Source organism: Oryzias latipes, chromosome 15 (genome assembly GCF_053564925.1).
Source record: "Oryzias latipes strain Hd-rR chromosome 15, Olatipes_Hd-rR_3.1".
In the NCBI taxonomy this organism is placed as follows: domain Eukaryota; kingdom Metazoa; phylum Chordata; class Actinopteri; order Beloniformes; family Adrianichthyidae; genus Oryzias; species Oryzias latipes.
In genome coordinates this window covers 28,798,247-28,815,143 of record NC_136251.1, presented here as the reverse complement: position 1 = coordinate 28,815,143, position 16,897 = coordinate 28,798,247, and the positions used below count along the sequence as shown (strand labels likewise).

At 41.0% G+C, this 16,897-nt stretch overlaps 3 protein-coding genes across 4 annotated transcripts; 1 reads left to right on the top strand and 2 right to left on the bottom strand.

The window, feature by feature from the left end:
• Nucleotides 1-885: 885 nt before the first annotated feature.
• Nucleotides 886-6,127, top strand: slc29a3 (solute carrier family 29 member 3). Its single transcript, XM_023963584.2, has 7 exons — nucleotides 886-1,014; nucleotides 1,627-1,700; nucleotides 1,818-2,164; nucleotides 2,357-2,439; nucleotides 3,081-3,307; nucleotides 4,806-4,968; nucleotides 5,085-6,127. Coding segments are annotated over exons 2-7 (1,413 nt in total). The 5' UTR covers nucleotides 886-1,014; nucleotides 1,627-1,699; the 3' UTR covers nucleotides 5,677-6,127.
• A 51-nt stretch (nucleotides 6,128-6,178) lies between these two features.
• psap (prosaposin) lies at nucleotides 6,179-13,372 on the bottom strand. Of its 2 annotated transcripts, none has more exons than XM_023963583.2 (14): nucleotides 13,039-13,372; nucleotides 11,154-11,287; nucleotides 10,962-11,036; nucleotides 10,755-10,880; nucleotides 10,306-10,509; nucleotides 10,087-10,230; nucleotides 9,941-9,997; nucleotides 8,073-8,231; nucleotides 7,913-8,005; nucleotides 7,653-7,836; nucleotides 7,278-7,441; nucleotides 7,105-7,185; nucleotides 6,872-6,979; nucleotides 6,179-6,796 (listed from the first exon to the last, which is right to left on the bottom strand). In XM_023963583.2, the coding sequence occupies exons 1-14, from the start codon at nucleotides 13,070-13,072 to the stop codon at nucleotides 6,761-6,763; spliced, it is 1,599 nt and encodes a 532-aa protein (XP_023819351.1). In that variant the 5' UTR covers nucleotides 13,073-13,372; the 3' UTR covers nucleotides 6,179-6,760. The 2 variants fall into 2 exon arrangements, with proteins under 2 accessions (XP_023819351.1, XP_078787517.1); XM_078931391.1 differs by lacking the exon at nucleotides 13,039-13,372 and adding an exon at nucleotides 12,673-12,953.
• A 431-nt stretch (nucleotides 13,373-13,803) lies between these two features.
• On the bottom strand, nucleotides 13,804-16,822 carry mrps6 (mitochondrial ribosomal protein S6). The gene is made up of 2 exons (XM_004077457.4): nucleotides 16,294-16,822; nucleotides 13,804-13,935 (listed from the first exon to the last, which is right to left on the bottom strand). Exon 1 carries the CDS (start codon nucleotides 16,668-16,670, stop codon nucleotides 16,332-16,334), a length of 339 nt encoding a protein of 112 aa, XP_004077505.1. The 5' UTR covers nucleotides 16,671-16,822; the 3' UTR covers nucleotides 13,804-13,935; nucleotides 16,294-16,331.
• Between the last annotated feature and the right edge of the window lie 75 nt (nucleotides 16,823-16,897).

Genomic DNA, 16,897 nt, shown 5'->3' with positions numbered 1-16,897 from the left:
TATTTGGAATTTGTCATCACATCACAAGGTAAATTGCTTCCCAAATATTTTTGGATGTTTTGTTTTCTTTCTTTGGCTTCACCTTTAATCAGTTTTTATTATAAAGCTTTTTTGTAATGAGAAAAACCTGGTCTAATCTTGTTTTCTAACAGTTTTTCTATTTATGTAGACCAATTTTTAAGTTGGAGATTAAACCATAGATATACAAAACTAACCCTTAGTTAATATGCTATATCTTAGCGCCCCCTCCTGGTAAACTTAGGTTATTGTATCTGAGAAAATCATTAGGGCAACGTACTCCTATCATTTAATAATTTTATAAAACTAAAATGAATTTTTGTGCGTATTGTGAGTATTTTATTTTTTGGTGTGAAGTACAAGATATAACGTTTAAATATTTTTTACTAACACCTTATTTTAATACCTTGTTACAAAAATGCTACATTTCTATATTTAATTTTGATACCATAATTTAATATGGTTTATAACGTTTCCCCTTAATATTACGATTTCGTGTAAATACCAAAGCTGAACAGGAAACAGATTAATCTTTTCCACCTTAACTTCCGATAGATTTATTTTAGTATTTATTTTCAAAACGATTTCGTGTAAATACCAAAGCTGAACAGGAAACAGATTAATCTTTTCCACCTTAACTTCCGATAGATTTATTTTAGTATTTATTTTCAAAACAAGAGAAAAACATTTTTTTATTTTATTTTAATTTATTTATATAAAAATTTAAAACTATTTTTTACTATTTTAATTAATATAAAGTGCCTAAAAAAGGGCCATATTAACAATAGACTGTGAATCTTCAAGTTATTTTACATTTTGTGGGTTTCATTGCATGCAACAGTTTTAATTTGAAGGCCTGTATTTGACTTCGAAGGATCCCCACTTCCGCCAGTCAGCTGACCAGAAACCCAGTTAGTGCCGGAATGCTTGCCGTGCTTGGAATGAACTTTAGCAAAACAAAAAGAAAACAGCAGAGAATTTTCCCAGAAAGGCGCGGTACGGAACTTTATTATGAATATTATTATTATTGTTATTTGCATATAAACAATAACAATTTTATTTTTCTTAAGGGGAAGCTTGTGAAGATTTAGTGAAGTGTAGGGCAATATTTGATAAACAAAAAAGTGGCCAAAACGGTGACGTTTCCAAAAGTTGTAAATGCAGAAACAATTGTATGGCTTATCTCTGTTTATTCAGCGGGACTCGCGGAAATCTGTAAATCTCGTTCTTTTTTTTTAAATCTCAGTAAGGATCACGTGAAGAATAGTTCCCCTTTTAACACATTTCATTGTGCAAAGTCTGCTGTTTTTTTCCAACAAGTCACCTGTTTTTTCTCTGAGTTTGTCAGCAGATCTCAGAGGAATGTGACAGTTTGTTAGGTTTATTGGTTTAAGTGACTCTTTGAAGTGGAAACCACGTGACTTCATGTGGTGGAGGTCTAAGTTTGCATGAATCCATTGATCCATTTACTGATGCAGCTGTGAGAATTATTATATACACATCTGACATATCTGTCATAAAACAAATCTGTTATTGTTTTTGTTGATTTTAATTAAGAAAGGGACTTATTTTATTAATTAAATCTAACTTTTGTGTTCCTCCCTGCAGGCTGCAGAATGAAAACAACCTCAGAAAACAAACCAAAAGTGTCTGTTTCCTTGTGTTGACATGCAGAAGTAAAAGTGAGTTATTTTAACGTCATTTTGTAATGTTTCATAATGTTCTTCATCTCTTTGCAGCTTTTTTTTGAGTACTGTTTCACTTTTTTTCCTTTTTCATCTCTACCTTTACCCTCAAAGTGTCGCGGCCTCTTCCTGTGAAAATGGATGACGCCGAACCCGTGCAGGCGAGTCTCAACTCGTCTTACCGTCCGACTTTATTCGAGGACGGGATCACGACGGACGAGGAGGACAGCGAGGATCACAGTCCGTCTGAGTCTCTGCTCCCCAAACCGTCCCTGTCCCCCCTGGTGGTGCGCTTCACCCCCGAGGACTCCTATAATCTGGTCTACGTCCTCTTCTTCCTGATGGGCATCGGCTCCCTGCTGCCCTGGAACTTCTTCATCACGGCCAAACACTACTGGATCTACAAACTGAGCAACAGCAGCGATCTCGGTAAAGAGGGGGAGCGTCGCTCCGACATCAGCGTGAGTAAGACTTCTGGCGGTTTGTGTGACCCCAAAGGAAGACCATTACTGTGCCAGTGAGCGTCTTGTAGAGTTGAAACTATTGAAATACGAAGCTGCTGCTTCGACTTTCTTTAGGTGTTTGGAATCAATTCTTAAAAATGTTTCTGGATCAGAGGAGGACTCTAATAAAAACGTCTCTTCTTTCGTCAGGACTATTTTGAAAGTTACCTGTCCATTGCTTCCACTGTGCCCTCCGTGTTGTGTCTGATACTCAACTACATGCTGGTTAACAGGTAGAATGTGCACACAAACACAACAACTCGCACACAAACGCCTTTTAAAGACCCACTCCCATCATCTTTTGATCCATCTTCCAGGTCTCTTATAATTATAATCATGTCCTTTTTAGCCAGAATCAAAAACCTGTTTCGTTTTCTAGGACATAGTTTCTGCAGAGTGGCAGGAGTTCATTAGAAACTCACCTCTGCGAGTTGTGCGACCACGCCCCACTTCCCCTCCCCTCTGCTGAGAGTTCTCTGTTCACACGCTCTCCTACTACAGTTTAGGTCCAGATTCCAGCTCAGATGAGGAAAACAAAGACGTTCATGGATCTGTTTGTCTGTAAGTGGATGATCAGAATGGAGCAGAGCAGGAAGTTTGTGCCCCGCCCAGCGTATTTTCTACGTCACAGAAATGATCTTTTTCAAACTGCATTTCTTCTCCTGCTCCTGATTAACAACGATTTGTACAAAGACATATTCTGAAATGCAATTTTAAGCTTAATTTTCTTAAATATGTTTCGTCCATCATGAAAAAAATGATGTCACAAACACCAAAAACACCATTTTCCTCCTTAAAGTGGAAGTGGGTCTTTAAAGGCCTAAACGTTGTGTTCCTTTCTCTCCAGCATTAGTAGACTTTGGGTTTTTTTCAGGTTGTCCCCCAGACTTCGAGTCTTGTCGTCTCTGTGGGTGATCCTGTTGGTGTTCGTGGTGACCACGGCGCTGGTGAAGGTGGACGTGTCCAACGGCCGGACAGACTTCTTCATCGGGACCCTCGTCAGCGTGGCGGTCGTCAGCGGCGCCTCCAACATTTTCTCTGGGAGCATGTTTGGCATCAGCGGCTACTTCCCCATGAGGATCACCCAGGCTCTCGTATCAGGTATGGGTAACGTTCTTTTCAATTTAACGTTCTCATCATTTCTTTCAGGGTGCTAGATTATAAATGTAGCTTTTATGCAGTTCTACATGAATGCACAGGGTCCAATTTGACTACTGGGGTTTATTTTGTTGTTTTGCAATGACTATGGAAGCAAATTGTATTCCATATTTAAAAAAAAAAACTTGTTTTCCTAACATTATACAGCAAAAGTAAAAGTTTGGGGAAGTATTAGTTGTATTGTCCAGCATGAAGTGTTTATCTTTGTTTTTTTCAGTAATGCAGAAAATAAACTACAGGAGTTTTTCAATAAATAGGATCTGCCCCCTGTTGATGGAAACTGTAGAGGCAGGCAGGGGCCGTCAATAAAGTACAAAAACACTCCAGAAAAACATCATCCAATTCTCAGTAATTCACTATAAATAATCTAAAATAAAGCACAAGTACTCTATCGTTAATACTAACTCCACAGAAATTTACAATATCAGTAATATTTTCTTTAGAGTGAGCTACAACTGTTGTAGTCCTAAACGCAAAAATACGAGTGAAAAACTAAACAATATCTATAAAAAATATCATGTTCTTGATAAAACAAAAACAAAAAAAAATTATCTTGTAAAACAAATTATTTTAATAGGTTAGAAAAAATATCTCAAAGCAAAAAAAAAATCTCAAAAATCCATTAAAAAAACTAAAATTATTTAAAAAACATCAAAAATAATATCAATAAGTCAGGTAAAAAAAATCTCAAAAAGCAAGAAAAATGATCCTGAGATGATTGTAAATACATCCCACAAAACAGTTAGCGTGGTCTGTGATGTTTGTGGTTAAAGTAGGTAAAACACGTCTGGCGACACGGATCATGTCTTTGACACGGACACATCATGGCATCTCGTCTTTGCAGATAAAAACAGATGTTAGTTCCCAGCATGATTGTAGTTTTTGACTTTTAAGAAAACAAAAACAAAAATCACGAAAAACCCTAATAAAAAGTGAAAAATACAAAATGAAAATGAAAAACACCAGATTTTTTTGGGGGGGGGGGTAATGCACTTTCAGAAATCTCATTTATATTTTTAGTTTTTATTGTATTTTTGCCCACTGGTAAAAACATGTAAACATTTAAATAAATTATTTTTTTACTTCTATATTAAACAAAAACTTTAGTTTTTTTTTTGTGGCAGTATTGGAAAATAAACTTTTTTTTTGTAGCTTTTATTAACCCTTGTGCTATCCTAGGCACTTTAACGTTGGGAGTTGGGTCATCTAGACCCACTAGACAGGGCTCTGAACCTTTTTTCTTCAATGATTTGTGATCTTCACTGGTGTCCATGGATTACATGAAATCTTTCCACCTTTGTCATGGTAGGGAGAACACGTCAATGTAAGGGGGGGGTCATCTAAGACAGCACAAGGGTTACATGGGTACAATTTCAAATGAAAAGCCTGTCTGCTGTGATTGCACAGCATAAAGGCTGCTGTTTCCTGTTTCTGGTTTTAGGTCAAGCGATGGGCGGCACGCTGAGCTCACTGGCGTCTATAGTGAACCTCGCCGCGGTAGAGGACGTGACAGACAGCGCCCTGTTTTATTTCCTCACCGCCGACGTTTTCATCCTGCTCTGCATCTTCTCATATCTGCTTTTGCCCAAACTTGCATATTCAAAGTGAGTGAAAACAGAAAATGTCTCTGCTTGTTTTTGCGTCTCCACATCACCGAGCAATCGCTTTACTGTGTCTGGGAGGTTTCTGGTTTCTGACGGTTGGGTTCTTCTTCTTCTAGACACTACATGGGAGGGACAAATGAGGGGGGCGGAGCTGCAAGCGTAGTCCCACCCCTGCGGCCGATCATCAAGAAGGCGTGGCTGCTGGGGTTCTGTGTCTTTTACGTCTTCTTCATCTCCATCTCGGTGTTTCCTGCCGTTTCATCGGGGATCCAGTCGGTCGACGTGGCCAGCGGCACCCCCTGGACCACCACCTACTTCGTTCCCATCACCAGTTTCTTTCTGTACAACTTTGCGGACTTCTGCGGCAGACAGGCCACCATGTGGGTGCAGGTTCCCGGCCCCACCAGTCGTTTCCTGCCTGCTCTGGTTCTGTGCCGCACCGTCATGGTGCCGCTCCTCGTGTTTTGTAACTTCCAGCCTCGGGACCACCTCCACACTGTGCTGTTTGCCCGCGATGTGTACCCTGTGGTTTTTAATTGCCTCCTCGGTCTCTCCAATGGGTATCTAGGAACTCTGCCGATGATCTATGGTCCAAAGGTGGTTCCCCGCGAGCTGGCCGAGGCCACCGGGGTGGTCATGTCCTTTTTCCTCACTCTGGGATTGGCTGTTGGATCTGCATTCTCTGTTCTCATCGTGCATTACATTTGATTTGGTCAACTTCCTCACGGAGAACGGCTCCAAACTGATTTACAACGGTTTGAACTCTGGAATGAAAGTCTAAAGGTTTTTAAATCATGGATTGTATCCGACACCTGGAGCGAGTAACGCCACAACCAAGTGAAGTCTATCCAGTCGCCGTTTGCGACGACCAAGCAGCGATTGGTCTGAATGTCTGATGCAACCACTCAATCAGGAGTGTTGAAAGACCACACCCTTCACCATAAGTGGCGTCTAGTCAGTTTATAACTTGAACCGTTTGTCTCTAGACGTCTAGAATTTTGCAGAAACTTCCTGTCTGGAGTTACCTGGGGGGAGTCACTCAGTCCAGTTCTCATTTCAGTGTTCAGGTCCTGATGTTCAGAATCTCATTTTTATTCAAATGAGATTTCAGTGTTTGTTTTGAAAGATGTCAAAACACAATAAAACACTTCAATTTTAACCGTGTTTTCCCATCATGTCTGCGTTATAAGAACTTTAAAATAGGCCAATCTTTTCACAAGACAAGTTTTATTTCATGAGTTTGCAGAGAACGTTGTTAAACTTTCGTTTCAGTTCACGAACCAACCGACAGTTTAGACCAGATGTTTAAATTTGAGATCCTTTAAGCTTCATGAACATGGATTTACAAAAACAGCAGGAAGAGTGAAAACAAAAAATTAAAAATCAAAAACAAGAATCTGTTACGAATCACACCGACAGATGAAGGTAATGGCCAATCAGCACACGGCAGCGTCTGTTAGGTCACATGACCAGACAGTCCGTCTGGTTTTTGGAGGTGAGGATCACTGCAGGTAAAAACTGGAACAAAAACTGTTCACTAAAGCAAAAAAAAAAAAAAAAAAACTTTTCCAACCCTGAACTTTACCGAGGCAGACCACAGTTAAGGCCTACAAACTCCTCCCCCTTTCACCCCCCCACCCCACATTAATAAAGAGTCCAGTCCCTTTCTACAATCACATTCAAAGTTTTAAATTTAATCCACAGACAGCTGCAGTTATTGGAGTCGATTGAACAGATTAGCAGGTGGAAGCAGCCCTGCAGCAGGTCCCTCTGGGGGGGGGGGGGCGGGTCTCTATACCCACACATGGCGTCTGCAGTGAGCCACGGCCTGAAAGAGAAAATACAAACCAACTTTACATTCCTGAAACAACAACAACACGGTGGGCATTCGTAGGATTCTCACATTGCACATATTTGCCGTTTCCATGTTCTTGCACCAGAACCCAGGTCCCCAGGTGCACTGTTCTCTTCCCAGCAGCTTCCGTTCAGCCTCGGGACAAGCCCCCACTTTCTGCAAAGCAGCAACAACAGGCTGTGGGTCCAATTCCTTCAAGACCGGCGCTTCCGACCGTACAAATCAAATTAAAAACCCCTAAGGAAATAGCTGAGGCAAGTGTAGATTTCATGAAGTCTTACCGTGCACACAAAGTCTGGGTCAAGCATCTGGAGCAGGAGCTGGACCAGAACCGGCTCGTACTGTTCGACCAACTGGTCACACTGTTGGGGGGGGGGGGGGGGGGGGGGGGGGGTGGCTGAAGGTTAACCCAAGGTTTAAGACGTGGTTAAAAGTTAAAGCAGGTTCCACCCACCTCAGTCTTGTAGGCATCAGGCAGGAAGCTGCAGACCTTCTTCACGGCCTCCTCGATCTCTGCCTCCGTGGCATTTTTCTCCAGAATTCCATCGATGTAACCGACGGCCATTTTGCACACCTCGCAGTAGCCGCCGGTCTTAAAGCGGGGCTGATCCAGGGCAACTGGAAACAAGTCAGCCCAGAGCAGAGCGTCAGTCTGGAGTTTGACCCTCTATGGTTTAAATGCCTCCCGTTAGCTTTTCCCCTCAGACGAGGAAAACACAGACATTCATGGATCCATTTGTCTGGAAGTGGCTGCATCAGAATGGGGCGGAGCATGGAGCTCATGGCCCACCCAGAGTATTTACTGAAGTCTCCTGACAGGACTTCTTACCCACGTAGGCGCGGCTGGCGTCGTTGCACAGAGCCAGCATTGTGCAGACGGTCTTGGGGTCCACCTCCTGCACCAGCAGCTCGATGATGGCCTCTCCGTACGTCTCGATCAAGTCTTTGCACTGGGCGGTGAGGGACGAGGGCACCAGGTAGCAGACCTTCTGCACCGCCTGGATCACCTCCTCCTGCAGAGACGAGTCGGCAACACGTTCAACAACGGCAGCCCTGTCATCGATGTTTCTGCTGCGACGAAGACCGCACCTCTGTGGTCTCATCCGTTAGCATGGCCTCCACCTGCTTCATCACAAACTCACAGATGGCGCACTGTGGAGACTCCTTCACGCGAACCAGCCTCTGAAACAAGCAGACGTCAAAATCCTGTCCTGGAAGGATTCAGTTTGTAGAAATCTGTCTGCTGTACCTTTGCAGCAGCAGCCTCCACCTTGGTGGCAGGGAAAAGCTCGAGGGCGGGGATGCTTTTAGCAGCGGGGATCGTCTTTGCAGCCTGAAGGGTCATCATGGGAACGGACTTCTTCACTTCAGAGCAGAACCCGGCCATGGCACAGATCTGTTTGGGTTGCTGAGAGCAGCGAAAAGCAAACGTCAGGATCTGCAGTGAAGCTTCAGACGTGGCGTCAGAGCGTTTTCCTCTGCATGCTGGTTCACAGCAACGCCCATGCACAAGAGCGCAAAGAATCAAAACCCAACAAACCCAACAAGTGGCAAAAATGTTTGAGTGCAAAGCTAACTGAGGCATCCTTCACCCAACACACCTGAGTGACTCAAGAACGGTGAAACAGAAACACCACAGTGTATTAGATGCAAAGGAGTCCTATATCTTCTGTGCAAACAAGTCAGTGAGAAAAAAATAAAGAAATGTTTGGGAGTGCAAAGGAAAGAACTTTTCTAGTGACTGTCTCTACGCTCATGCATCATGTGCAGCGTTTGGGAAGGAAGGAGGCGGAGCTAAAGGCTAAAAGGCTACAGGCTGAACTCGGGGCTGCCTACCTTTTCCTGAAGAGCAGCACAAAGAGAGAAAATACAATTAAAAATAAAGACTTAACATAAAAGATTAGGTCATAACAAAATTAATTACAGGTTAAATGATACAGTAATCGCTTTTAATGACCAGAAATCAGAGATTTTATTTTAAGCCAAATTGCTTTGAAAATGTTCATAAAATCCGAACAAGTTTAAAGCATTTATTGTTTAATAATCTCCAAAATGCCATTTGATGCCTCAAAACAGCTACAGCAATGCAAACAAACACCTTTGCCGAATTTTCATAACGGAAATTATTTTTTTATCCTGAGAATCAGATTTGTGGAGCTTTTCTAATGGTTTACTTTTGCAGCCAAAGAAAGATTGTGAGCGTTAACAGAAAAACACAATAAACGGATAAAGGAACTCCTAACAAGCTGTAATAAACACACTTAAAGTCCCACTCCGATTATTACAACAAGCTTTTCAATCTTGTGGCATTTTCTGATGGGCAGAAGAAAATTAAGCTTAAAATAGCATTTCTGAGTTTCTCTTTTAAACTCAAACTGAAGTATATCAGAAGTTGACAAAAAATAAAAAAAGCATATTGAAAAAGATGGTATTTGTGACAGAAACAACGCTGGGCGAGCCTCAAGCTATCAGCAACGGGGAGAGGAACGGGGGACGGGGTTGCTTTGTGCCAACGGTCCCGCCCACAACTCAGGTGAATTTCTAATGAGCTCCTGCTGCTCTGCCAAAACTATGTCCTAGAAAACGACAGATTTAGGCTAAAAAGGGACAAATATTACAATACCACTGGGAAGACTTTGAAAATGGATCAGAAGATGACCTGAGTGGGACTTTAATGTTTAAAGCTTCTGTGAAACCCGACAGGGCTGCTAAAATACTCATTTAGATGAAGCAAAAAAAAATAAAAAAAATAATAATTTAGTATTTTCATTTCAAATTTCCAGGCCAAAACAAAATTTGATGAAACAACCACAAAAAAAGTAAAATTTTAACCTAAAAATTTTGATTTTACGAAGTTGTCTTACATTTAACAAGTTAGATTTTCAAAAGACAAAAATCAATTCATGTATTTGATAAATCAATGTTTGAAGTCATTTCTGGTATAGTCAAATATCAATGTCAGTGACCGATAGGAAAATAGCCTCTTATTTGACTTCAGCGTTTGGGGCCTCGAATCCCCACAGCAGCTGTGACGATGTGAGCTGAACGCCGCTCTAAGGAGGAGCTTTTACTGCTCTGCAGAGTAATTACAGACGGTCATCAGGTCACAAGACTCACCATAGACATGAGCTGCTGAACCACGACTGGGCCATACTGTCCCACGTACTGCTTGCACTGCAGATTCATAAAAACTGAGTCAAGACACTGAAATGCGGGACTTTCACAATAAAAGCCAAGTCATCAGCAGTTTGGGGGCCACTCACCATATCAGACAAGCCTGGCCCCAGCAGGTCACACTGACCCTCAATGTTCTGGATGAGAGAGTTGATAAAGGAGGAGTTGGCCTTCGCTTCCGCTTGAGCATCAGTCAGGAACTTGATGCAGTCCTGGCACACTTCATCACCTCCCTACAGGTGAAGGTTCAGAAGACATTTCTAACAGTAGCTGAATAAAAGGTAAAAACAGGGGGGTCTGCTGCACACCTGCTGAGGAACCTCCTGCTTTTCCTTCAGGTTCTGCGGGTACAGCAGCCCGGGAATGTTGAGGAGGAAGGGAGCCGCTTGATGAGACAGATCAACCTGAGGGATGTCGTTAGATGTGAGCTGCTCCTTGACTTGAAGCTTGGCCAGTGAAGCCTGCTGAGACTTGCACAGCCCCATAGCTGCACACACCACACCAGCATCCTCCTGCAACGCACACAAAACAAGTCAAACAAGCAGCATCAGTGCTGCTCTGCTGCTGCAGCAGGTGAGGGATGAGACAGAAGACTCTAAATCCTCCTCATCATGGGATTTACTGTTGCACAATAGCGTCTCTGTTCCCTTTTAGACTTCTATTCACTTCCTCAATGACTCTTTTAGCAGACTGCCCTTTGGCCACAGTGGCCGCTGACTACCCCCCACCCCTGCGAGGCTTCATTTGCACTACTTACCAGTTCCCCTGTGATAATCCCGATCAGGACAGGGTAGTAGCTATCCACCATCTCCTTGCACTGCTCCGTCAAACCCTGATCCGGGATGAGCTGACAGGCCTTCTCCAGGTATTTCAAAATATCTGCCTGAAATCACAAAGATTAACGTGATCCCTCCATAAGCGGCTCGCTTATCAAGAATCTGCAACGCGTGTCCGTCCGCCTCACCTCCGTGGCGTTGTCCTTCAGCAGTTGCTCCACCACCATCAGCACCTCTTTGCACATGTCGCACGGCACAGACTTCTGCAGCCAGAACCAACAATCATTTACTTCACGTAATCATCCCAAAAAAATAAATAAAAAATTCATATATATACATACACATAACAGAAAAGATTAAAAAAAAAAAAATTAAAGTACCATTTGAGGCTTGTTCCACACATTCTGTTGACAGTGAGCCACAGCTCCACACAGGGAGGCCGTCTTTACATTTTCACACCAGTAGGGGGGGCCACGCGCACACTGTTCGGTCCCCAGAAGAGGAGTAGCTACAGCTTTTCAGGGAAAACAACAAAAAGTTTTAAAATATTAAATCTAATGACAATCTGTAGAACTATAGTCAATAATTAGGAACCATATCCCTCAATGGTTAAACTGGATTAGACATTCTCACAAAATTATGCAATTTGAATTATGCAACTATGAAATAATTCCATTAAAACCCTTTAAATTAAAAGCTTTTCATGTCAGAAAACAAAGCTAAATTTATGACTGAATCAGTCTCCAAGCAATAGCTGAATTAACTGTAAAGAAGTATTGAATTATGTTTGGCCTTTTGTATATAAAAAGTGAATTATACTTCCTTAGCAGTCAAATAAAAAAAAGGGTCATGTAGGAAAGTACCTCTCATTCCACAACAACAACACTTCCTCATTCAACTCTCAGATCCTCCTGGATACACAGAACCACCTCATGGTGGGAGAACATGTAAATTTAAATAGCCACCAGTCTCCTTAAATAGGAAATGAGTAAACTTAATACTAAACGCTGGGTTCTTAAATTTTAAATGTGAATCAAGACAAGCTTTGAGACCAAAGATTTGTAGGTTATCACGTGGTTCTAGTTACATCGTATAGCTAAAACAGCCAGTTATTTTGGAGTCACATGAGAATTTATTTAAAATAACAGACTGTTCTCATACCGACTGTTCAAACAAGGAAGACATTCCTGCACTTTTATAGAGGATGGAAGTAAACTGCTCACAGATAACATACAAAAAAACAACAACTTTGCTTTGAAAAGCTCCATCAAAAACTAAAACTTAAGCTTTTAGTGCTGTGGCATCAACAAAAGCAAAGTCAAACAAGGTGAATACAATTGTACTAAATCTTTAAGTATAGTGGAAGCTGTGTTTTGTTGTTTGTAAGAAACAAGTTTAGCTGTAGAGATTAAAAAAAAGAAAAACCTTCAAGAAGCAACATGTATGTCACTGAGCTGCCAACCCACATTTAGATGATGGAAGGCAAACAGATTAAATACATTTTCAAAATGCCTCCGGCCTGAACAAACAGTCCAGAATTCCACACAGGCCCGTTTTCCTGAAATCTCCCTTGTTTTGCTGTAGAAATAATCTGTTTCACTTCGTTTGTTCAGACTGGCAGATAAAACGGGATTATAAACAAGCGCAAACCACTGAAGGACGCCTTTCTTAAGGGACTGGGAGTAAAAGAAACACGTTAGCAACGATTAGCCTTAAAAATATTAAATCAAAACAGTAAATTTTAGCAAAAATTATAATCATACAACTGTGATAAAGTAGATTTAAACTAAAGCATTGAACACGTTTTGTCTACATTGGCTGTGTAGTTTAAAGTAAATTAATTTGATTTAAAAACAAAAATTTATATTGCAACTCTGATCTATTTAAAGCCAAACCTACGGTCAAATGTTTCCCAGAGGACAGCAATGTCATAACAACGGTTAGCTAGCCAGGCTAATGCTAGCAAAAACGTTAGCGCCACCGAAGGCCAAGTGGACCGAAAGTAAACTCAAAGGTCGCCTCTAAAGCTGTAAACGTGGTTTATTTGCCATTTTTAAAAATGTTTCAATAGTTAATTAGCGTGTTTTAAAGATTAAGGCAACAACGCCATCAGTCACGGTTCCTGTTTACAAACGCCGAGGACCCTTCGAGCTTCCGCGTCCAAACACAAACGCAGTAAACGTTTGCTCAAACTAGTACCGCTGTTTTCGTGTCCGGGTTCGAACCCCAAACCCGAGCCACCCCCGTCATCTGAGCTGACTTTACCTGAGGAGATGAAAAGCAGAGTTAAAAGCAGCATGACTGCGCTGTTTCCTGGCTCGTCGGTCCTTGTTTCTGCGTCGGTGTGTGCGGGTGAACGGCGCGCGCTGCAATGCGGCCGTTGCTCTGCTCCGCCAGTTATGAGGAGTCACCGTCAGCTGACCGCGCACGTGACAGCTGATCAGCCTTGATTAGCACGAGCCAGGTCATAGGCGACGATTAAATCAGCGCGTAGACTTCGTTTGACTGTATATTATATAGTTAGCAGTCATTAATGGGGTAAAACCTGCAAATGTATCTATAAATCGAACTTCTCTGCAGCTTCAGGTGCCTTGGCTGTAAAGCGCCCCCTATCGGTGGAGATTATTTGACCTATTTTGCAGCCGGTTGGTTTTCTTTTAAAAAATTAGCCTACTTTTGAGGTTTTTCTCCTTACCAGCTACATCTTTAAAATATATTATTTTCACAATGACTCAGTTTAAATGTGTACATGTAAATACAACTACAAAACTAACAACTTTACTGTTTCCAATGGTTTTTAATCAGAACCACGGCCTGCCATGCCATTCCTAGAAACTAAAAACTATATTTAGCCCTGTTTCTGGTTATTTAATCTACATTTGGAGATTTATGATAGTTTATTATTTCCTTTAGTGAACACATACCTACTTCAAATAAGGATATTTACAAATAATAGCAGTAGTGACACAGCAAAGGCCATGAAAGTCATCAAACAACTCATTACTATCAAAAAAGAAGACACAACAAATGTTTGTATGACTTACAAAAAAATAAAATAATTGTTTATTGCTTAGTTTATTAAAAATTGCGGTGCAACAGACCAACAGCAAGAAAAAAAGGGTCAGCGTGTGATGGGTCACTGTGTTCAGGAGAAGTGAAAACCTGTAAAAACAGAAAGGGAACAAATTTTGTAACCGAAGATCCACTTCCAGAATGTTCAAGCAAAACACTGATGCCACAGAAAGTGAGACATTCTACAAGTGAAGTAAGCTGACACTGGCTACAGATGACATTTAAGAATTTCTGTGTTTTTCAAATATTTAGATTTTTCTGGACTTCTTCATATGAACATCTTAATGTTCTGCATTAAAGATTTCTGTGGATTTTCATAATTAAAGCTCACAAAACATGTCTGTAATTTCAGTTACTGTGTTATTTTAAGCCTGTGTGTTGACAAGTGAGATTCTAAAACATCAACTAGACAAACATTATCTATTGTGTTGCTCTAACATCAGGGAAGTTCTTGACCAAACGCATAAGTTAATCATTATTTAAAAATAGAGCTTTTATTCTTACTTCTCTATTGAGGCATAACACACATTATTTCTATTTGTGGCGACAGTTGGATCTATTTCTTACCTCTTTATGGTAAAAATGTCTTTTGTTGTCTTATTTTTTTCATCTGCCAGTAAACATTTCTTACTTAATCACCACATGCACATGTTGTTTTTTGTTTATGATTTTTCCACTGATATGCCAAAATGTCAAAAAAGCATTTCTCCATCTGTCATCATTTTCATCAAATGGAAAACTTAGACAACTTTGCGCAATTCAAAAAAGCAGGGGCTAATAGTTTCCTTTCAGAGAAAGGCAGAGGTTTTTTTCATTTGTGTTTGGATTTAAAGATCAAACAATCTACGCTTTAACGGGTTGATAATCCAGGTTTTTGTTGTTGTGCTTTTTATGTCATACAAATATGAAATGTTTACCAGTTAAAAAATAATATTACAGTCTTACATTGTTGCACAAATCTTTTTAGAAAAAGTAATCAAAAAGTAACAGGAAAAGAAACTTTGTGTTAATAAATCCTTATTTATTGACATTAAACCATGGAGTTGAACTGTTTTAAACTAAACATTTATCTGTGGGATGAGCAGCTGAACCTTCTCTTTGCTGATTTTGGCCTATTGATGTTGGAAAAAAATAAGTCATATTAGCAGGTTAAAGACCCACTTTGATGAAAAGTATGTTTGGTGGTGTTTTTCTAAATGAAAAGTAAAGAAACGGGCAAACTGTCAACTGTTTACATTTACATATTTTATTGTATGTGTAAGCGCACCACCCAAATTAGCCTCAATGCTTCTGCCAGACCAGCAATTACACCTGTGTGCCAGGTTATGCTTTTCTGACAATAATTAAACAATCAATATAATATTTTTAGAGCACTTATAAAAGCAGAGGTAATAAAGAAGATAGATCAGGATGTCATCAGCGTAGCAGTGGAACAACACATTAATTTTCCTAAAAATGGACCCCGGTGGCAGCAGGTAAAGCGAGAATAAAAGCGGGCCTAAAACAGAGCCCTGGGGTACACCATGTTTGAGTGGAGCAATAAACATCACTAAATCACTTGTTGACATAAATTCAAACACGTATAGTGATGACGTACACCAACATTTTCTCCCTAACCCGCTTCGTTTTTGACCCGTGCTCTACAAGTTAGAAATTTTTCCTGACAAAACCACCGCATAGGCATATTAAGGTAAGCTAGGTGATGTCCTTTTAAATGTATTTTGACCCTATTTTTAAATACATTTGCTTGTTTTATTATTTACCTTGGTGTAAAACACATGGTGTGTTACCAAGTAGGAAAATTTCTATAATATATAATATAATAATAATAAAATAATAATATAATAAATATTGATAGATGTTTATTTATGCTACTAGTCGATTTTTGTTGTTTACTTCATCTTGATTTTATTGATTTTATGTCAAATGTGTCTTTCAATTCTTGAAGTTCTTTTCACAAGCCCCTATAATGATACTTCCCCTTCTTGGATTGGAAGAGTATTAAGAAAGTTATGCCACTTTGAAGACTCTCGGCACAGTAATGGAGCTGTTTTTTATGTTAATTCAGGAATACAACATGTGATAACTTTCTTCATTTCTGTCCTACATCCCTTGCGCTATATTGTGGGGTCCAGATGACCCCACTCCCAACATTAACGTGCCTCCAAGGGACGTTAACGTTGGGAGTTGGGTCATCTAGACCCACTAGACAGTGCGCTGAACCTTTTTTTATTCAATGATTTTTGATCTTCACTGGTGTCCATGGATTACATGAAATCTTCTCCACCTTTATCATGGTAGGGAGAACACGTCAATGTAAGGGTGGGGTCATCTGGACCCCACAAGCACAAGGGCTAAGAATCTTCTTTATATCACTGGAAAGGTTCCTCGAAGCTTTTTCCACTAATCTGTATAGTAGATCTAAGTTTCTAAAGGTTTGGAGCTTACAGGAAGTCCGGAAGAACCCCTCAGCCCGTCCAGTGCAGCTACTGCGGGGCCCCGCAGCAGGTGGTGGTGCTGGTGGACACCTGCTCATCCTTCTTCAGCACAGTGGGCCTCACCACGTCCACGTCACGGTGCAGGTGATCCAACAACCCATTGAGGATGCTGGGAGCTGCGTAAAAGTCGACTAGAAAGTAGGAGCCTCGGGAGTGCCTCTGGTTGTGTTTGGTCATCTTGTAGGGCAGGAGTCTTTCTCCCAGGTTCTCCAGGTCTCTCACCACGGCGCCGCGCTCCATCAGAGTCTCCACGGTTCGCCGCAGAGCCGCCGCCGTCTCAGGCCGCTGCATCGCTTTCAGGATCAGGGCGAGCTCGTAGCGAGGCATCGCTTCTGCAGGGTAATCCGCCTGGCTCGAATTTTAGTCCAGCTAAATCAGAAATAATGTAATCCCCATAGAATTCTGGTCACAGACCACCATGTTATGACATGAGGGACAGCAGACAAGGTCGTATGGAAATGACGTCAATATTGTGCGCCACCTCGTACGCAATTTTAAATAAAATAAAACAATGTTAGACTGGATTAATTTAGCCTTTTAAAATGATATAATTC